The 22,040-nt window shown below is 35.6% G+C and overlaps 2 protein-coding genes across 5 annotated transcripts; both read left to right on the top strand.

The window, feature by feature from the left end:
* The first annotated feature begins 390 nt into the window (after window positions 1-390).
* On the top strand, window positions 391-15,475 carry gk5 (glycerol kinase 5). The gene is made up of 16 exons (XM_058759210.1): window positions 391-1,155; window positions 1,228-1,321; window positions 3,843-3,918; window positions 4,007-4,100; window positions 5,965-6,096; window positions 6,182-6,257; window positions 7,120-7,181; window positions 7,759-7,832; window positions 7,923-7,983; window positions 8,078-8,204; window positions 9,028-9,132; window positions 10,450-10,544; window positions 10,671-10,774; window positions 12,488-12,547; window positions 12,634-12,767; window positions 14,248-15,475. The coding sequence occupies exons 1-16, from the start codon at window positions 1,027-1,029 to the stop codon at window positions 14,412-14,414; spliced, it is 1,590 nt and encodes a 529-aa protein (XP_058615193.1). The 5' UTR covers window positions 391-1,026; the 3' UTR covers window positions 14,415-15,475.
* A 404-nt stretch (window positions 15,476-15,879) lies between these two features.
* Window positions 15,880-21,273, top strand: ppp1r7 (protein phosphatase 1, regulatory (inhibitor) subunit 7). Of its 4 annotated transcripts, none has more exons than XM_058759337.1 (10): window positions 15,880-15,991; window positions 16,698-16,793; window positions 16,882-16,937; window positions 17,017-17,082; window positions 17,232-17,362; window positions 18,081-18,243; window positions 18,368-18,484; window positions 18,584-18,688; window positions 19,034-19,120; window positions 20,050-21,273. In XM_058759337.1, exons 1-10 carry the CDS (start codon window positions 15,952-15,954, stop codon window positions 20,224-20,226), a joined length of 1,038 nt encoding a protein of 345 aa, XP_058615320.1. In that variant the 5' UTR covers window positions 15,880-15,951; the 3' UTR covers window positions 20,227-21,273. The 4 variants fall into 4 exon arrangements, with proteins under 4 accessions (XP_058615320.1, XP_058615341.1, XP_058615335.1 ...); XM_058759358.1 differs by lacking the exon at window positions 15,880-15,991 and adding an exon at window positions 16,051-16,416; XM_058759352.1 differs by lacking the exon at window positions 15,880-15,991 and adding an exon at window positions 16,454-16,581.
* Window positions 21,274-22,040: the final 767 nt, after the last annotated feature.

Here is a 22,040-nt window from a genome sequence, read left to right as displayed (position 1 = left end):
ATTGTGTAATATTTAACATTTATCATTAAATTACAAAAACCTAGTTACCACTGTACACAATGTTTCAGGGAGTGATGCTAATTTGACATCTTTCTCTCTTCTGATCGCCTTAATCTCTCAATATTTTTTCCTCTTCTGTAAAGTCCTATAAATGCTATTCTATAAAGTCCTATGGTCCTGTAACTTATGTATTTTTTATTTTATTTTTGCTGTTGGAACAAATGGGTTTGCAAAAAATGATATTTGTCGTAGTTTCCTTTCACCACTATAGAAGTTCACCCAACTATGACGTTATCTCTTGTGAGAAGAACCCTGGAATGTGAAAAGGGTCAATTTCCGAACAGCTCCATTAACGCATTTCCGGTGTTGTGCCAAATTCTGACCCCTGCCAGACTAGCGTTGGTATGTTTAGGGTTAGGATTAGGCAATCAGGTAGCGATTTCAACAAAAGGGGGTAATATTTTGGCAGGGGTCGAAAATGGGCACAACACCGGTATTTAGTAGCGAGTGCACATGAGATTTCAGAAGAGACTTGTCTTCTGAAATGGTGCTCTGTCTCTTTAAGAACTAGTCTCCACACCTATCGACTGATGTGTGACGTACTATTGTACTTAATCGACCGCCTGCTATATTTTGTGCTCTTTACGGAGGTTAATGCGTCTACTTCAAGTTTCGGTAACTTTTATCACTAACTGGTGAAAACAAACTACTGTCGCAACTGTAGATAGTCGTTTGACGATTTAAAATAGGGCGCGAGATCAAATGAGCGAGTTGGGGAAAGTTTGGGGACACACAGAAGCTTTCAATTATTATTCATCCATTCAAAACACCCCTTCAGAATGATGATGTGAACACAATAAATCTGCTTTCTTAACGGATTAAAAATCTGCCAATGGTCTGGCGTTCAAGTCTATGGAGCAAAGTTGAAAACGGGATAATTTGACTCAAGTTTGGATCTTCCCTGACATACTCACAGCCATGGTGACTAAAGTAGGTTTGCGGCTTTCTGAATGAACTCATTGTGCAATGGGGACTCGTAGAAACGGCTTCAGCAAACGAGAGACTTTCATTCTCTCTGTTGATGTGGGAACAACCTCCATCAGGTGCCATGTGTACGATAAGAGCGCCAGTATCAGGGGATCCTGCTCCACGAAGGTAAATGCCAGCAGGTGGACTGACTTAGATTGTGCCAGTGTGTGAAATCTGATAGCGGCTTCCTTGTTACAGGTGTCCCTACTTTATCCTCAGCCTGGATGGGTAGAGATTGACCCTGATGATCTGTGGAAAGGGTTTGTGACTGTAGTCAAAGGAGCAGTTCAAGGTCAGACATCTTTATTTTGGCTCTATTATCACACAAGCATACAGCGCCCCCAAAAAACCTTTTGGACACTTAAATTACTACTTTTTTTTTTCTTTTCTTTTTTTTATTATAAATGTCATTGCATCAGATTTCAGGACATCAAACCTAGGGGCATGCTTGCAATCAAATTATGTTAAACAAATATTGCACATTAAATAACAAACTGCAGTCTTTGAGTGAAACATTGAGTGAAACTAATGAGCAGCATTTTTATAATTACATCCTGGAGCAGCTTACAAAGTTAGTGTTATTGCACATAAACTGTGTACAGTTTTACAGTCCAAACTTTCAGTATACTGGACATGTAAATTCACATACAAAATTGTGAAAATATAATAGCATTTAAAAAAACTGAGCATTGCTTTCACATGCTGCCTTTTATGAATGTAGTTTTATGTTTACCGATAAATAAATACATGCATGCATGTGCATACAAATAATCAGTGTGGAAAGAGAATCTAAAACAAATGAATCCAGCATATTGGATGTTTGATATGAGAAGGTCTTAATGTACTTTTCAGGGCTACTGTAAATCATTTTGATGTGCTATCTGATATATTAGTGGTTAAGGCCCACTAGCGGTGCTTGGCAAACATCTAGAAGGATCCAATTATTTAAGTTTTATTATATGAACATAATTGATATGCTAAAAACTCTATAAATAAGGATGTTAAACTCATATCAAATTTTTAGACATCACAGTTGTATTTACTGCAACAGAGGTGCCAGAGGTACACAAATAGAGGGCCTGTAAATATAGTCTTAGACAAAGGGAGTCCTTGGAGTCAAAAATAGGGATGCACCGGTATCGGGCCTGATACTGAGCTCCTGTACTCGTACTTGTACTCGTACTTGTTAAATGCCCCGATACCAAGCACCGATACCTCACAGCATGTGATAAGTGCCATATTCAGACAAAGAAACAGGACAACATGCAGCAGAATGGAGTTATTAGAGATTAAGGATGTCTACGAAGCAGATGTATGCAATGAATAATGTTAAACATTCAGTATTAATGCTTTTATAGCTGATGTGCGTGAACTAAAAAGCAAAGCGCTGAGTGGATTGAGTGGGCGCCGGTGCAGATGCGCGAGCTTGTCGAGTGAGTATACTTTTCTCACAGACATCACTGGAACGCTTGTAGTTCGGTCGGATATGTCAAAAACAAGTAAGCAAAACAATGCACAAGTTACTTAACGGTAGGGAGGGAGGGAGAGGGAGAGAGAGAGCGCGCGCGCACTTCTGTGATCTTTATTGATGTTCGCTCACATAGCATGCATCACTTGGATTAAAACTGAATCGTAAATATAAGACAATTTATAGGGGCATTTCTGGCGAAAGTGAAACTAGCAGCCTGTGTGAAATGCGTTAGGCTGTACTGTCCCTCTCATTCTGCACCAGTACAAATACGTGCGCGCGTTGTGCATGTTTTGCTTGCTTCATGAGTGTTTCTGCATTAGAAAGAAAAGCAAAGAAAAACGCGACTTCTATTTCTGAAAATATCACAGTTAGGAGATTTATAACGAGTGGTTCCCTGCATTATTACAGCAAAACGCGTGATTTTAGCAGCTCTAATGCAATTGAATTAAAGATGATATACCATAGAGCAAAAAAAAAATGAACAGTGAAATTAACAAAAACTTGTAAAATACATTTTAATGTGCATAATTAAGTGTGAAAATAACCGAAAGATATATAGTCAAACCAAAAATTATTCAGAGACCAAATATAATTTTTGATATTTTTTACTAGTGGGTGCAGGACACTATAGTTAATTTATGTAAGTGAGGATAGCAAAATAAAGTAAACTGTGACACATTATATCCAAAAATTCTTCATACAGTGCACTACCAATCAAATTGATATTCAGACCAAGTCTGGGAAAAAAACTGAAGTTCAGGTTTGCATGAACCTGGTTGACAGCATGTACAGGAGACTACAGGCTGTCATTAAGGCTAAGGGTTGCCTGACAAAGTATTGATAGTTGTTTAAATATTGTCATACTAACAGCTGTCTGAATAATTTTGGTTGATTGTAATCCATCACATACCTTTCTATCAAAGTTATCTGATATTATCGAGCTGAATTTGTTCTGACACAGTTTAACTCGGAGTTGTTGTCATATTTTACTACAATAAACTACAGCGAATAAACTGTGATAATGTGATAAATTTTGAAGGTGTCTGAATAAATTTTGGTTTGACTATCTATTTGATAAATTAAGTTAACCAACTAACATTATATATACTCTTTTGGTTTCTGTACCCAATATTTAAAATTTTTACAAATGCAATAAAAATATCGGTATCGGTATTCGGTATCCACAAGTACCAAAATAAAAGTATCGGTATCGGGCGAGTACTGGAAAAAGTGGTATCGGTGCATCCCTAGTCAAAAAGGTTGGGAACCTCTGTGATAAATGTAGGTCCATGAGTTTACAATAATGACAAGACTTCTCTCCTCTTCTATCTCTTTGGTTTAGACTCAGGCTTACAGATGTGCCAAATGGAAAGTCTTGGTATCTCAACTCAGAGGGCAACGTTCATAACATGGGACAGGTTAGTATATATTAAATCCCGTGATTGTTTTGCAGAAACCTGAGTGAACTGACTGAGGTGGCATTTATTGTTTTGTTATCGTCTCCAGAAACACAGGAAAACCGTTTCATAATTTCATCACCTGGCAGGACTTGAGGACAGTCGAGTTGGTGAGATCATGGAACAGGTCCTGCACTATGAAGGTGAGACTGCTGTGCATAATGTCATCTTGGAATATATTTGTTCATTTCGGACTCTCCCTGTGATTAACACTATTGTATTACATAGTGTATTATGTCTAGACATGATCCAAACAGAAATTCTAGAGAATGTTAGAATCTCATTGGACAATCACTGGAACAGATCATTCAACATAATCCAAACGACTACATCCTGGCTTGACATTCACAATTCATACATTATTGCATTATTATTACTGTTCAAAAGTTGTAATATTACAACAAATTTCCATTTGAAATAAATGCTGTTCTTTTGAACTTTCTATTCATTAAGAATCCTGAAAAAATGTCATTGTTTCAACACAAAATATTTAGCATATAAACTGTTTTAAAAAAAATTGATAAGGAATGTTTCTTGAGCACCAAATCAACATATTCGATTGATTTAAAAAAATAAAAAAGGTTTTTTAATTGTAATAACTTTTAACTGTTTTAATGTATTTTGATCAAATAAATTGTTCCTTGATGAGCATAAGAGACTTAAACTTGCCAATTCCTTACTGAACGTTTGAGCAGTAGTGTAATTTTATTACCACAAATAAAATGTTCGCAAAATTGTTCTCCTAACCCATACAATATTTAAACCCACAAAAAATAAGTAAATAAAACAAACTGTGTATTTGTTGACAAGCTATTAGATACAGTTGCTGATAATCTCCAAATGGCTAAATAATTGCATATTAGTTAATAAATACCAGTTTACAGCAGTTTATTACTGCAAACAAAGTGTGTATTGTTTGGACAGTGACAGATCGTAGTGTTTGTCATTCATTGTGTACGTCAGTGAATGAGTTTTTCATTCATTCCAAGTCCTGTAAGCTAAATGAGCAATACAACAGTGAAACAAGACCCCTCTGACTGCTCGAACGCGGATTGCTGATATATTTGTGTAAGGTGCTGATAGTGAATGTGTATGGGAGTATTTGGCCTGTGAGGATCTTTGTTACACCTGCTAAAAGTGCTCATGTTTGAATCCGCAGAATGCCCTCCTTAGTGGCAGCAGGTTTGAGTTTCATGTTTGAAACCCAGTGTGGTCATGTAAATGGTCCTACAGCGTTCACATTAATTAGTTTTGTCCATCATTGCAGAGACAAAACCATGTCAGTTTGTACAAGACATTTTTGAATGTGTGAGAACTTACAACCCATGTAAATTGCAGAGCAAACATCCCCGTGTATGTAGCCACAGATAAAACTGGTTATACTTGAACAACTTTCAACAGAGGTAAATGTTTTCAGTATCTTATCACTGAGGGCAGAGGTCAAGCTTGAAGGTGGTGGTCTACTGTTTTATTTTTTCTTCAAGTTACTCTCAAGTTAGCGTTTTCTTGTCAAGTCTATAAGCTTTTTAATTAAAAGTGAATAGTTTTTTTTCTTCTTCTTTTGTTCATCGTAAACGATTTGGAAAAAAATTGCATTACATCATTTGGGTCCTCTGCAGTGAATGGGTGCCGTCAGAATAAGAGTTCAAACAGTGCGTTTGTAAGAAACAAATGCAACATTTAGACGTCTTTAACTTAAAACTGTTGCTTCCAATTAATATAAGAGTCCTCTATCAATAATATTGCTTTTTCCAGTGAGAACATCAGCTTGTCTGAATCAGGAGAGAAATATGCACAGTTTAACCACCAAATACAAGCAAATGCAGTCCAAAACACTTCTAAACAAATATGGTGAGCAAGTGACTTAATACTAAGTTTATTCAAATCTGTTCAGAGAAACTCAACTGCATCTTGGATGGTACAAGAGTAAATGCATTTCATTTATTTAATTTTTTTTTATTATTAGTGCTTTTTAAAACATTTATTTGCATGTATGTTTTATGGCAGACTGTACGTGGAGTGACGAAGATGCTGTACTTCCTCACCAGACAGAAGAGGTTCCTTGCAGCCAGCCTAGTAGTTTTTACCAGCCAGCATGTGTCACTGCGTCTTGTCTGGGCCTTGAACAATATCCCTCAGGTAAACCAGGAGTAGTTAAAATATGGCATTCAGCATTTGTCTTCTCTAGGACTAGTATATTTATCCTAATCTTCTCTCTCCTCAGTTGCGGCAAGCAGTTGAAGACGGCTCCTGTTATTTTGGGACCATAGACACCTGGCTGCTGTACAAACTGACTAAAGGTGGGTATTTCATTATGAAATAGAAATGTTGTCCTGTTTTATAGAAGTCATTTGAACAGTGAAAATCAGATAGCTGAGTGCAAAGTATTCGGGGTGGATTCCTTTGAGAGGTTGCTGAAATAAAACCAGTTCAATCTGTAAGAGGCTCTTCAGAGTGATCAGCTCAATGAAAGCGTGCCACAGATCTGATATTTTACATGGCTGACTGACACTATTCTTAGAAAGCAATTTGCTCATAACCCTTGACAAAGGTGAATGAATGTCACACACCAGTATTATGAGTATTAATCGGTCACACATACACAGTGATGATTTTACAGTATTTATTATCATATTCCAACTTGACACATCGTTGATAACCACTGTGTAGTGTTTCAAGCTATTTAATTGTATTTTGCATTCATTAATCACATAAACTACCATTCAGAACGGTTCAGGTTGATTGGTTTTAATGATGTTATAAGAAGTCTCTTATGCTCATCAATGCTGCATTTATTTGATCAAAAATTTAAAAACTGTAATCTTGTAAAATATTATTAAAATTTAAAAGAAATGCATTCTATTTTAATATATTTTAAAATGTAATTTATTCTCATGTGATGGCAAAGTCTTCAGTGTCACATGATCATTCAGAAATTATTTGGTGCTCTTATTATTATTATTATTATCAGTAGTAATGGTCAGTCGATCTGAAATCCCTTTTGTATTTTTTTTTTTTTTTTTTTAAGTATACATGCATGTGTATATTTATATACACAGAATAAATATACACAGCATACAAACATATGTAAACACAGACTTTTATTTTGGATGTGATTAATCGTTTAACAGCCCTTTTTTATTATTTGTTTGTTTTTTGCAGGCTTGGTTCATGCTACTGATTACTCTAATGCCAGTGCAACCGCAATATTTGATTCCTATCAGGTCAGTTACAACTGTCCAATTACTTTATTTGTGTGAATGCTGTTATCTGACCATTACCTTTGGATTGTGGACTTCAGTACAAACACATGTGCATCAGACATTTAAAAACAGATAGTTAAAGAGGTAGTTCACCCAAAAATGTAGGCTATCATTTGCTCACTCTCATGTTGTTCCAACCCTGTATGACTTTTTTCAAACATGGGACACAAAAAGAGAAAATGTGCTGCTCTTTAATATACAATTGCTTTGTTTGAGGAACAGGGTGAAACTTGTTCCCCTTTGTCATAGCACATAACAGTTTAAAGTAAATCAAAATGTACCTTAAAAATGAATGCACATGCCTGGTGCACAGTATTCCAAAAATGGTTTTCTTGATTATCGAAAAATATATTAACTTGCTCCAAATCACAAAAAAATAGTTTTTATTGCTTTAACATTTTTTGGGGGGTGGATTATCTTTTTTTTCTTTTGTCCATATAGAACGTTAGAGCGTGCTTCTGTAAGTGGTGCTTGTTCGTAGGATGTTGTCTGTGCTCATAGTGTGTGTGTGTGTGTGTGTGTGTTGTGTGATCATCAGATGTGCTGGAGTGGATTTGTTTGCTCACTCCTCTCTATACCTCTGTCCATCCTCCCCAGTGTGCAGAACACCAGGTAATCATGCACCCTGAATTGTTCTGATATTTCCAGATAGTCCACTTTTGACTAAACTAAACAAATAATGCTGTCTTTTCTCATATTTAGTCATAAATTTGGCACATGTGATCCATCCATATTCGGGGTGCCCATCCCAATCATGTCTGTTGTGAGTATAAATGTTGTAATGCAGTTTTAATATGTGTGTGTGTTTGATTTTGTATTTGGTGTCACAACCCTACCTTTCATGTCTTTTTTTACAGATGGCAGACCAACAAGCAGCCATGTTTGGAGAATGCTGTTTTGACATTGGTGATGTGAAAATTACTATGGGCACAGGCACCTTCATGGACATCAATACAGGAAACAAACCACACACGTCTGTAGCTGGTATGTTATTCCAGTGCTGATCTTACCTTATCGGTTAAGCTTTTCACTGTATTCAATTGGAATTCAATTGAAATGAAAGAAATACTGCTAAACCAGAACTAATAATCTAAGACATCTACACAGCCAACTAAACAGCATTTTAGACTGCATGAAACCAAAAGTTTTGCGGCTTTTTAGTATCCGCTAACATTCAAAGTGACTTTTTTTTTTTTTTTTCAAAAGAAGTGTTTTATTCAACAATGATGCATTAAAATGATCAAAGGTGACAGTGAAGACTTATATTGTTACAAAATATTTATCTTTCAAATAAATGCTGTTCTTTTGTTTTATTCATCAAAGAATCATGGTTTCCACAAAATATTGAGCAACACAACTGTTGTAAACACTGATAATACAAAATGTTTTTAGCCACAATCAGCATATTAGAATGATTTCTGAATGATCATGTGACACTGAAGATTTGAGTAATGGCTGCTAAAAATTCAGGTTTGTTAGCACAGAAATAAAATACTTTTTAAAATGTATTAAAATAGAAAACAGTTATTTTAAATTGTAATAATGTTTGACAATGTTACTGTTTTTACTGTATTTTTGATCAAATAATTGCAGCCTCAGTAAACACAAGAGACGTTCATAAAGACTGAGAAATCTTTCCAACCTCAGACTTTCAAATGGTTGTGTACATGACTGGAAACAGCAGGTTAGGGCACGGTGTGACTCATTACTCATCATGAATCAGTGTGGCGAGTGAGAAAGGAGACAGTAATGCGTCCATTTGTTGGTCCCTCTTTATATCTCTTTTTTTCATCTGTTTTCTGAGTAGGCCTTTATCCGCTGGTGGGCTGGAAGATCGGTGATGATGTTGTGTATCTGGCCGAAGGTAATGCTGCTGGAACAGGTGCTGCCATTAAATGGGCCCAGGATCTAGGTGAGGAGGAGGACTAATGTGCATTTACAAGCCCACACATATTTCTTAACTTGAATATGTATTTTTCACTACCAAAAAAAATATATATATCGTCTGCAATATCGTAATTGTTGTTTTAATGATGTGTGATTTGACATTATCGAGTATTTTGCAAAAACCATTCAAAACACCCCTACAGAGCGCACGCTTGCATTACGTGAAGTCTAGGCTAGTGCGAGTGCACATTTAGAGTGCGTTCTTTCACTGCATGATTCAGTCTAATAAAATACATTTATAACGATCACAAATTCAAGTCATGGGGCCAGAAAATTTATATATTTATACCATTTCATATCGTTGAATCAGTTTCACACGAAGAGTGCCGTTTTTCTCCAAAAATTACCATGATTACAAATGTGATATTGATTTTTTTCAACAGCTCAATAAACAAGAAGTTAAAAAGACTTACGTTTTAGACACCATATTGCCTATTTTTGCTCTACTTCAACCAACAAAAATAATTCCAAACACAGCCACAGCACTATTTTGCGTCTCTGAGCAACATGATGGTGTTTCGTTCCTGAGTGATTCAACCGTTTTAAATGATTCGGTTCAATCGCAGTGACTCACGTATTAAGAGTGACTTGCTGCCACCTACTGGTGGTTTTAATTTCACATTTTGACTTTTTTTCATGTTTTAAATCATTTCAAATGTCAGTGTTCAACTATTATGTTTAATATATCAAAACATTATTTATGCATTCGTAATTGCAGGTTAAATGCGTTCTGTCGTGCATTAAAGAGTGTGTAAATACATTATCTAAATGCCACTTCAGATGCAGCTTCTGAATTTTGTTGATACTGATTTCATTTGCTCGGTAACAGCCTAAATATCTTATTATTCTAATTCACTGATTAAATGTAAGAATGTGACTCAAAAGATAATGGACACTTTTAGAAAAAATGGCTTTATAAAGGTAAAAATGCCTATAAAATGTAAAAATCTGTTTAAACTTATTGGAAAAGATTAATTTCTATCAGTGTGACCTGACCAACACAGAATATGAAGAATATCAAAAATTTTAGGAGTCAGCTGTCCACGGCAGTCCTTAAGATACCAGCACAATAACACGCTCAGCAAAATATCGTCTAATTATCGTTATCGATAAAATCCCAGAAAATATTGAGATTATTTTTTGTCAATATTGCACACCCCTAATTCCAGATAGTAGATGCACGTTCCACTCCATTATGAGAATTTATTTAACTTGGATTAAGTAAATAAATAAAAAATAATTATATTATTGTAGCATAATTTCTTTGATGCTTGTCTTACAGAGCTCTTTTCTGATGTGAAGGAGACTGAGGCTATAGCCACTAGTGTGGAAGACTCAGACGGAGTGTATTTTGTGCCTTCTTTCAGTGGCTTACAGGTGTGTTTGTGTGTATCCGTCATACTGTTTTTAAGTTGCTGTTCATCTCAAGAATTTGTTGTAAATCCAAGAGAATTTTATACAGTGTTGTGTCATTTCAAGACGTTCTCTGTTGTTGTGCTATAGGCCCCTCTGAATGATCCTAAAGCTTGTGCCTCTTTCATGGGCTTAAAACCTTCCACAACCAAGAGGCATCTTGTTCGAGCCATTCTGGAGTCTATAGCGTTCAGGTGAGCTTGCAAGATCTGACTGTATCATCAACATAAGATGTCTCATGAAGAATGTGCTATGTTAAAGCTATAAAAAGTCAAAAGGCACTTAGTGTGTCAAGGTCAGAAAATAACCAGGGCTTTGGGAAAAATGGTCCTAGCCCCTAATAAAAACAAAAGTTAATTTCTGACACTAGTATATGACCATCTACACTAAAACACTGTGCAAGCTAAATGAATCAGTCAGTTCTCACATGCATAGTGCTGGATTGCTTCAAATCATCTGTTATTGTTCTTGTTCTGATAAAATACAAGATAACCTAAATAAATGATTAACCCTTGTGGAAATGAAAATATTTGAACACTGCAGGACAATGTAAATAGACTTTGTCCTCAACCGTATGTGTTTTGAAGCATATCCAATCCTGTTTGTAGAATTTAGCTTATTTTATTTTACACAATTGTTTATTAATTTATTGTATTTAAATTAATTTTTATTACTATAATAATCTAAAAATGAATGATCCACAATGAATTCTCTAATGCTAAATTATCACTACAGTTCTTTACTGCAAGGAATGGTCACACGGCAAATTCTTAGGCCATTTTATCTCATTTAAACAGCGTTTGCAAGAATGAAAATGTCACTTGGGTTATAAAGCACATTGGCACATTAAGTTCTTAAAACGAGTTCTTCAATTATCATCTGCCATGGTGCACAATCAGAAAACAGAATTGAGAAGGTGACTGGATATAAACCACTATCTCTTGGCATTCTATACCAATCTAGGGTAGTGAATCAGGCCTCAAAGTAGAGACTCTTTCCAACTTTCTCACCGTTTCAAAAGTTCCCTCATGAGAGAAATAAAGGCCAAAGTCAATAGCCCAGGATAGTTTTCTTCTGTTCCAACTCCACTATATATGCTGTAGAATTGTTTTTGTTTCTTCATGTTGCACTGTAAATATGTGTCATAATTAGGGATGCGTGATATAATGGTTATCATGGATATTGTATGTTTAATTTTTTTGGATGGTTGTCTCACTCAGTTAGTTTTTTAAAACACTAATAATTTAATAATATTATTAAATGTAATCTCTAGCAAATATCAAAATGAATATCCATTTTTCATACTGTACATTATAATGTGAAAATTTGACATTTCCAACCCCATCTCAGAAGAATATGTAAGGGTTTTTATGGTTTTTTTTTTTAAACAAGTTAGCAATTTAGTATGATTTTGCGTTAGCTTTTTTTTTTGTTGTTGTATGATTTGTATTAGTATTTAGTATGATTTTGTATTTGCAATTCAGTATGATTCACAAGAAAACATACATTTTAACTAAGCATGAAGGTTGAACCCTATAATCCAGGGATCCTCAAATCTGGCCCACAAGATCCACTTTCCTGCAGAGTTTAGCTGTAACCCTAATCAAACACACCTGAACATGCTAATCAGTGTCTTCAGGATCATTCGAAAATCACTGACAGCTGAGTTTGATCAGGGTTGGAGCTAAACTCTGCAGTGGATTGGCCCTCCGGGGTAAGATTTGAGGAACCCTGCTATAAACCTCAAATTTGCCACCAATTTGCCAAAAAACCCTGCAAAACAGTTAAAATTTTTACGGGACTGTGTTGGACTCCGATCAGTATCAACCAGTGCATTCCTAGTCATAAAACCTTTTGTGATTCCTGTAATTCTCATGCCACAATTCAACCGCAATTCTGATTTTCAGGAACAAGCAGCTCTTTGAAGTTATGCTTGGAGAAACCCGTATTCCTATCACTAAAATCAGGTGAGGGTCTTGCCTGTTTGTCTGTCGTATTGCATTGAGCTTGATCCTGCCTGTCTGAACTTTTGTGTATTGCTACACATTTACAGGGCAGATGGAGGTGTTTGCACCAATAATTTCATCATGCAACTCACAGCTGATCTGTTGGGGCGTAAGATAGAACGTCCAAGCCACTTTGACATGTCCTGCCTCGGAGCTGCGTTTGTTGCAGGACTAGGAACAGGTAAGGAACCAGCCACATTTGAATGCAGCAAAAAACTATTCCTCATCTAGGCTTAATCAGTCTCATCTCTGTATCATAGTTGGTAAACAAATTTCTAAGGCCTCTAAATTATCAACATGATCAGAACTTTGCTGAAAAACCTATTGTGCACAATCTACTACATGCCTTCTGTTGTCTGATTGATAGTCTATACTTGCTTAGCAAGCCTTTTAGTATAATTTTCAAAACAAGGTACATGTGCCTTTTACTGGTTTACTTGATTATCCATATACAATTTCTAGAATAAAATTCGAGTAACAAACATGATATTTCAGACTTTTGAGGAAAGTTTATTTGTACATCTCTCTATCATCATTCTTTTGCATTGCATTGATTATATATTTTGCCCCCCACAATAAAATCTTCATAGCTTTGATCATAAATCTAAGGGCCAGATTTACTAACAGCTTGCAGCAACGCAAACCATCTTAGGTGTTAAAAGAGTACTGTCTCGATTTACTAAAGACGCGCAGTGAAGAATTGGCGCTGAAAAGACATGGACACAGTTAATTTTGCACCTGACCTTATTGAATATGCATTTGTAGGAGTTTCTCTTTCAGACGCAAAATTTATGGGAGGAGAGTATTAAAATTAATCACACCGCTTGTCAGATTACTGGTATTTTGCGCCTGTGTCATAAGCAGATCACCCTCACCTGATGAGTATCGGCTCTGCTTATTTGTGACTATGCTAATTTGCGCTGTGCTTGGTATATTGCGTTGGTCGATATGTAAATGAGATGTTGCGCCTGTGTTCTTTCATTTGCATGTTGTCAGTAAATCAACCGCAGATATTTCCACACCCATTGGTGCTGTTTTGGAATTGCGTTCTCGCGCTAATTTAGTAAATCTGGCCCTAAGCATCTATCATTTTACTAAGACATATTATTGGGAGATAGAGTTACAACTGATATTTATTTATTTATTTATTTATATGCATTTTATGCAAGTAGTCTGCTATACTGTTATAAAGATCTCTGATTTAAATTAAAAGAATCAGGACTTCATCTTACTTTTGCCATATAAATATCAACAACAACTGTGCAAAATTGCATATTTTTGCAATTGTGTTTTTTATGAGCTCCATATTTTTATCTATCATACTAAATGAGCCATAAAAACCTGATGCATCAAATATAATACTCAACAAAATCACATAAGTACTTTTTCCCCCCTGATTTTTGCCTAAAGGTTCAATAAATCATTAAAAAATTAAAGAAGCTTTCCTGTAGCTCAAATAGTAGAGCATGGCACTAACAATGTCAAGATCATGGGTTCAATTCCCAGGGAAAGCAAGAGCTGATAGAAACTGTAGAAACTAACTTGTATGCAATGTAAGTCGCTTTGGATAAAAGCATCTGCTAAATGTAAAAAATAAATTTATTTCATATGTCAGGCTTTAAAGGGTTAATCTGCCCATTTTATTTTGAACCGTCCTTTAGGCTACTGGAGGAACCAAGAAGAGCTGAAGAAGCTTTTGACCACAGACCAACATTTCCTTCCCCGAAGGAGTAAAGCAGATTGGGACAAGGGCGGCCTATACAGAGGTGTACTGCAGAGCTGGGAGAGGGCTCTTCAGCGCTCAATGCACTGGTACAGCCAGCCCTGATTTACCAGAATACAAGTTTCTTCTGTAAACTCTTCATGTGAACAGGTTTAGGGCAGTCACTGAGAAAAACACTTGAACAGAATGATTTCCAATCTGGATTTGGAAACCTGCATATCAAAGGTTAGTTACAGTTTTGCCAAATCATGGGGGATTTTACAGATTTACAACATGTTTGTGTAAATCCAGATCACCCAGTTGTGAATCCAGTGGTATTATGATGATGAAGCGGCAGGATGCAGCACAATTCTTACTAGTAGTATTATGATTTTGCCAATTAATTAGTCATTAGGCACTAAAATCAATCACAGCCTTAATCCAACTACTGTTTTTTTTTGTTTTTTTATATATATAAACAAATTAATTTATTTAAATCGCTAAGTGCCTTAATGAGGTGCTTTTGTACAAGAGATCCTCAGTGAGGTGCCTCGGTTACTCATCTCCCAAAGGATGACATCTCACCCTAGATGAGTATTGTAATTATATGTAATTTGTGTTGTTTACGTAGATGGGAGTAAGTGAAACTTACTGCTCTTTATTTTTATCATACACTTTATCATGTTTTGAGTTAACACATAGTGCATCCATTTTAGTGTATGGTAATTTGTACAAGCATTCATTAATGCGGTTGTACTTCATGTAATTTTTGTTAATATTTGTTAATTGCATATATAGTCTTGGTGTTATGTAGGTTATTTTTTAATCAAATGTACCTCATAATACAAAGAGAATGCTGCAAACATGGAAAACTTGTTACCTGATGGACTATATTTGGACTATAATCTTTAAGCATCCAACCTGCTATACTTGTTTGTATACAATCTGTGTCACAGATTGTTTCTTCATACCATCAACGGTGGCTAATAATACCATACATTCAACTGTAGTAAAAATGAGTAACTGTGAAACTGTATAATTTCCTAGGCTTTTATCAGGATCTTGAAGAAAGAATAAACAGAATATTTGTAAAGATAAATGTATTAATATATTGTCAAAGAACTCGTTGTGCCATGTTTCATGTCAGTATGTGAAATTAGTTGTTTTAATAAATTTTCATTATGCCATTTCAGTGTCAAATTGTGTGCTTTGTCATGCTAATAAAGCAATGGTTTTCAGTCTGAGGTCAATGAACATATAAAACATGACATTTCTGACTACCTATGACCTGATAAACATATAATTCATGGGTCTAAAAATTGTAAAAGTAATGTTTTAATGAAATTAGATGGCTGAAGTGCTGGGGCTCAGGACAATGTAATAAAATAGTGTAAAGTCTCACAATAAAAGGCTAAACAGAATAAGGATTAATTTAATTATATATTTAAAGGATTATATGAGGATAAATTGGTATGAACGAGAAATAACAAATTTGTTAATCTCGGAGCTTTTTTTAGCGTTTGGTTTTGTCGTGTATTAAATTTATTATATAATCGTAAATTATTTATAGACCATTTCAACGAGTGTAGGAAACGGATTTCAGGTTTGCTATTGGTCGATCCAGGTGTCAATCATCTAGTAAAGTGGGCGGGATTAAAGGAAAATGGCGACTTTATCTGTCGGAGAGCCTCAAGAGATGGAAGGTGAGCTGACTTGTGTATTTTTAATGATTTATTGTCAAAGGAGTCTCTAAAAAACTGCGATTATTCTTTTTGCTCTCACTCTTTAAAATCAAGCTGAGTTTTTATTTTTAATCAGTCAATATATTAGTGCGCTCTTACCATTCATTCATACTGCAATGTGTGATTGTTTACGTTTATCACACAGCTAACTAACGCTACTCTTATAGTCTGCACGCATGAAATGGCGATAAAAGCCGCTTCATTTCTTGGTTTCTCTTTTGAGTGTATTTAAATGCCAGACTTCTGTTCAGCTGTGTGTTTAGTAGTGGAGCGGGCGTCAATGCCAGCACACCTTGCTGGTTAGCTAATGTAGCCCACCAGCTCACATTAAGTTACCTGTCAAAGTCTTACCTGTTCGGATGGATAAAGTGTAGGAAAACCTGAATGTGAGCTATCAGACGTGACAAATCGAGCTTTTCTCGACGCCTCCGTTTGTTTCCAGCTGCTGTATCAGCACAGTTTGCTAGCATGCTTCTACTGTGGGATGAGGGTGTGTGTGGGATGGGTTCATCTAATAGATGGAGGCTTTGAAATTGTGCTTTCCTATTAAAGTACGTGCTATCACGACTATTTGGCCCAGATAGCAGCAGTGGCATTTTGTAAGCAGGTTAGTATTGTGGGTGTGTCTTAATTATTAATTGTTATTCATAAAAACTGTGATTTAAAGTGGACAGGAGGGGTGAGTCTGAGGAATCTGGTGATGATGAGACCAAGAGGAAGAGTCTCAATGGAGAGGTCGACTCCTTGCAAGCTCCTACGACTGGTGAGACCACCTTGGTGTGAGGAAAACAATTAAAATGATTGTCTTTTATTATCTGTTTCCTTACCGCTTCTCTCACTTCCCTTTTTAGTACCTGAGGAGTCACCTGTTGACATGGACACCATAACCTTAGACCCAGATGAGGAGGTGAAACATTCAGTTTTTGAAAGGGTAGACAGATGGATGTTATTAGCACTATGATTCATTGTCTTAATTATTTATTTAGGATGTGGATCTGGTCCACTGTCGCATTGGGAAGATTGAGGGTCTGGAGGTTCTTCGGAAGGCACAGGTGAGAGTATTGTTTGTTTTGGGGGGGTGGGGGTGTAATATAGTAGGGTTGTCTAGTTACCGGATAAAGATTTGCTTATTTGGAGTATCAATTAATTATGCCTAATTACAGATCTTAAATTGAGTCATTTTCTTTGTTGCTATCGTCAGACAATTTCTCTTAGGCAAAACCTCATCAAATGCATTGAGAACTTGGACAGCCTCGTCTCATTGAGAGAACTCGATCTTTATGACAACCAGATCCGCAAACTAGAGAATCTTCAGGCCCTAACAGAGCTCGAGTAAGTCAATTTTTTTTTTCTTCAAAAATACATTTAAAAAATGTTATTTATACACTGCTATTCAACGATTTGCGGTCAGTATTTTTATTGTTTTTTTACCAGTTTAATAATAATGCATTCAATTGATCAACTTTCTTTTGAACTTTCAATGATCATGTGACACAGAAGACTGGAGTAACAGCTGCAGAAAAGGACATTTTAAAATAGAAGAGTCATTTTTAATTGTAATATTTCTGTGTTTTTAACTGTGTTTTTAATCAAATAAATGCAAACTTTGTGAGCGTAAGAGACCACCAACACCAAGCATGAGCAGTAGTGTACTTGCAGTGAATAAACCACTTTTATGATATGCAAGTTTTTAATTTTTGTATTCGGATTCATTGTGACATTTTTGGGGACACAGATGTCAGGATAACTGCCCTAATATCATAATGAAGAAGCTTTGTTAAATAAAAATCTTGAAAGGAAAGTGTAATTAAGCATGATTGTTTTGCCAAAAAAATAAAAAAAATCAGTCAAGTGGTGTAACTGGCATGCAGAAAAAAAACGAAATATCATAAAAATAAAAAAATCAGCACAGAGAGGAAAGGGGGATAAAGGTTTCTTTCAAAACCGTACAAAACCAACATGAATGCATCAATAAAATGTGTATCATCTCTTGTACTTGAAGAATTGGGGGGAAAAAAGCAGTTTCGTCATTTGTGATTGTGATTTGCAGGCAGCTAGATGTATCGTTCAACTTGCTGAGGAAGATTGAGGGATTGGAGTACCTCACAAAAATCAAGAAGCTCTTCCTGCTTCATAATAAGATTACAAGCATTGCCAACCTCGATCAACTGACGAGCCTCCAGATGCTTGAGCTGGGCTCTAACCGCATCAGGGTGAGACATCCGAGACCACATCTGCTCTTTATGTGTTACACATTCTTCTTTGCTTACTGTTAAACATTTCTCTGTCTTGGCTTGAATTTTATGTATGCAAATGCTTATGTTATGTAAATTTTAGGTTATTGAGAATCTGGATTCTCTTACTACTTTGGAGAGTTTGTTCCTTGGCACGAATAAAATCACTCAGCTACAGAACCTTGATGGATTGCACAGTCTGACGGTTCTCAGTATCCAGGTGCGTTTTTGCTAGAAAGGGTTTTTTTTTTGTTTTTTGTTTTTTTTTAAGCCAAATTTGCCTTCTCTGTTGGTGTTAACATCTGTTCCTGTCTGACAGAGTAACCGCATCACGAAGTTGGAAGGACTCCAGAATCTTGTGAACCTGCGCGAGCTTTACTTGAGTCATAATGGCATTGAAGTCATTGAGGGCCTGGAAAACAATGTAAGATCTACCATGGTTGCCCACGGATGCAATACTTTTTCCTGTCAATTCTAAATTAAAATAGTGTTTGCACAACATATTTGTGCCTTAAATCTTGTTAAATATCTGTAGCAAATTGCAAGATAAAGAAACCATTATAAAATGCATGTTAAGAAGCTGTCAGGCTGAAATCTGGTAATTTTGTTTAATATTCGCATTTCTCCAGCGATTCTGAAGTTCTCTGCCTCTCCACAGGGGACGTCTGTGTTCTGATCTGTCATCACATCAGTGGTTTTATTTTTATCTGCCCGTGAATATTTTAGTTCTTGAATATATCTTTCATCTTTCTTCCTTTTCTTTTTTTAGAAAAAGCTGACAACTTTGGATATCGCTGCAAACAGGATAAAAAAGATTGAAAGTATCAGCCATTTGACTGAATTAAAAGAATTTTGGGTAAGAAAAAAAAAAAAAAGACAGGTTAACTTTTTTTTTTTCACACTACATAGGGTCAGTAAGGTTTTTTTAATCTTATAAGTCTCTTATGCTCAACAAGGCAACATTTATTTGATCAAAAATAGTTAAATAACTCTTTTCTATTTAAAGGTGTCGTAAAGTGTAGAATCAAAACGTTCTTGATATTTACACACACAAGAGGGCACTCTATAATAAAAACATACTGCAAGTTTGACAACTTAAAACTAGCTCCCCAGTTTGAATGATATAAATCTTTTCTGCCCTTCTGAAGCTCAGATTTGAAATCGGGAGAATTGTGACGTTATGATTGCCATATAAAATCAAGAAGGTGTGATCTTAAAAGCTCATGTCTGTCCAGCAATACTACTGTTGGATAACCATGTTGAGGACAACGACAAACTCAAACGTTGTTCTGTCAGTGGATGTAAAGAAACTGCACTTCCAAAACTTTGCATAACCTTCCCTAAAGATTGGATAAATGAAAATGTATTTTTAATGACTTGTCTGAGCAAATGAAGTTTCATCTGCCAACTGCATTTCGTGACCCCTTTAATATATCTTAAAATGTTATTTATTCCTGTGACGGCAAAGCTTAATTTTCAGCATCATTACTCCAGTGTCACATGATCATTCTAATATGCTGATTTGCTGAACAATAACCATTTATTATCAATGTTGAGAACAGCATTTATTAGAAATAGAAATACTTAATCTTTACTTAATTTAATGCATGTTTGCTGAATAAAAGTTTTGTTTTGTTTTTTCTTAAAAACAACACCAAACGTTTGAATGGCAGTATATGTAAAAAAATCATACTTTGGAGTATCAATGCTTATTTTTTATTTTAATAACATCTAAAAATGACACTGCATTGTTAAAAAGCAATTTTTTTATTCTTTCTTATACAGATGAATGACAACCAAATTGATAACTGGGCAGACTTGGATGAACTCAAGAACGTCAAAGGTCTAGAGACTGTCTATCTGGAGAGAAACCCTCTGCAGAAGGACCCTCAATACAGACGCAAGATCATGTTGGCTCTTCCCAGTGTCAGGCAGATAGATGCCACCTTCATCCGTTTCTGATCATCCACCTTATTGTGCCCTCCCTCACCCAAACCATCCACCACATATTATAAACGCACCACTACCATATTACCCTCATGGACACCGTCTGCCCTATTTATCTCTCTTATTTAATTTTTAACAACAAAAAAGAAGAATCTCACACTCCCAGTGTTGCCATTCCATGTGCTGGCACCTTTTACTCACACAGAGACTATATACCTATGCTCTGACTTACGCTATAGTGTGAATGCTTGTTAATTTATTTTCAGTTTAGGACCTGATCAGTCTGAACTCAAAGGAGCCTGTTGCTCGGAAAATATATCAGCGCTAAATCTCGCTGCCCTTAGCATTTTGGTTAGGAAATCATTTCATCATAGTTACACCTTCTCTCTTTCATCAATTTAAAATCAGAAGTTTCCACCCTGTATGATTTACATTAGGCTTATTTACTATACGAGGTGGTAAAAAGGTCAGAATCCGCGATGCATTCAGGTATTAAAGATGGCTATGAGGAACTTCTTATTCTTTGATGTGATCAGGGACAATTTCTTATGGATTCTGTTTGCATATCAGTTCTGTTTCTGGTTGTAGCAGTATGGCTGGTTGAAATGGCATGACGCATATTGTTCACTCTTCATTAATACTGAATATTATTAGAGATTAATTCCATTATAAACTAAGGTTATGCCACACAATCTTAAGGGATTTTAGTGATTAGTATTTTTTTAATTCCTTTTTTTGTGAAAAATTAAGTATCACATGCACTCAAAATATTCACACAGAAACACCTCATATTGTTGTATGATCTGCAGAGTTGTTTTCTTCACCCGCGATAGGCGGTGAAGGGAAGAGGCCACAGTGTGGTGACTGTGTTTGGCCACGCCCATTTACCAGGAGGGGTTTCACTCAGCTGATTCTTTATGGAATGAACCCAGTCCCTTTAAAAGGGTTAAAGAACAACTGCATAGGATTGCTTTTAATTTGCTAGAATTTTCACTTTGTTTTACAAGCTTGGTTGACTGTTTTGAATTGAATGTACTATAAATAAACTGAATTTGAACAGTGCTCACCCTTATGATGTTTGTTTTGTATTTAAGACCTGCAGGTTACCTCTGATTTCACAATGCAGCTCATTTCACATAAATATTAATACGCAAATACCGCATTAGTGGATGTTGCTAAATACAGCAATGTTGGAAAAGCCAAGATCCTAATGGAAATGAAAGAAAATATATTCCCATTAACACATGAAAGTGCATTGACTGATTCTGTTGGTCTTGGATCAACAATTTTGCAAGAGTTTTCATAAATATCAGACATTCTTGTATGTGATATTGATCGACAGAATTCTGAGCTTCTAATGAAAACTGTGGCGCTATGAAATGGGCTGAACAGAAAAGGTCATGCATGAGTCATATTCAAATCAAATATTTGTCATTAAATCATGTTATATAACAGTAATTGTTTATTTATTCATCATTATACAAATATTACAGCACAATATATTTTACATATATATCTATTGTGTTATTACTTCTAGCCTGTATAACCCTAAATTGAGCTTGTATTGCATTTACACAATTTACATTAGATTATTTATAATCAGATTTTGCAACAGAGTAACTGTTAGCAAAGACTACAACTGGTAAACAGTGCCCCTCTACTTAGTAACAGTTTAAATAAACGTTATCAATAAATCATAAAATGTTTGAGTATTTGTATTCTTTAGAATAAAGCAATTTGTGAAATGTTAAAAATAAATATTTAGGCTAATTGAATTTAAGAGATTCCGTGTGTTGCAAAATGTGCATGTTCCTACCATACATCAAAGA

Source organism: Onychostoma macrolepis, chromosome 02, assembly GCF_012432095.1.
Source record: "Onychostoma macrolepis isolate SWU-2019 chromosome 02, ASM1243209v1, whole genome shotgun sequence".
NCBI classification, from domain to species: domain Eukaryota; kingdom Metazoa; phylum Chordata; class Actinopteri; order Cypriniformes; family Cyprinidae; genus Onychostoma; species Onychostoma macrolepis.
This window is presented reverse-complemented; position numbering and strand designations above follow the sequence as displayed.

Excerpts from the sequence above, each read along its gene's own strand:
- ppp1r7 (XM_058759337.1), top strand. The coding sequence starts at position 15,952 with ATGGCGACTTTATCTGTCGGAGAGCCTCAAGAGATGGAAG. Across the intron at positions 15,992-16,697 it reads AGAGCCTCAAGAGATGGAAG|TGGACAGGAGGGGTGAGTCT; the intron begins GTGAGCTGACTT and ends TGTGATTTAAAG. Across the intron at positions 17,083-17,231 it reads AGGTTCTTCGGAAGGCACAG|ACAATTTCTCTTAGGCAAAA; the intron begins GTGAGAGTATTG and ends TGCTATCGTCAG.
- gk5 (XM_058759210.1), top strand. The coding sequence starts at position 1,027 with ATGGGGACTCGTAGAAACGGCTTCAGCAAACGAGAGACTTTCATTCTC. Across the intron at positions 7,182-7,758 it reads CAATATTTGATTCCTATCAG|ATGTGCTGGAGTGGATTTGT; the intron begins GTCAGTTACAAC and ends TGTGATCATCAG. Across the intron at positions 7,833-7,922 it reads CCCAGTGTGCAGAACACCAG|TCATAAATTTGGCACATGTG; the intron begins GTAATCATGCAC and ends TCTCATATTTAG.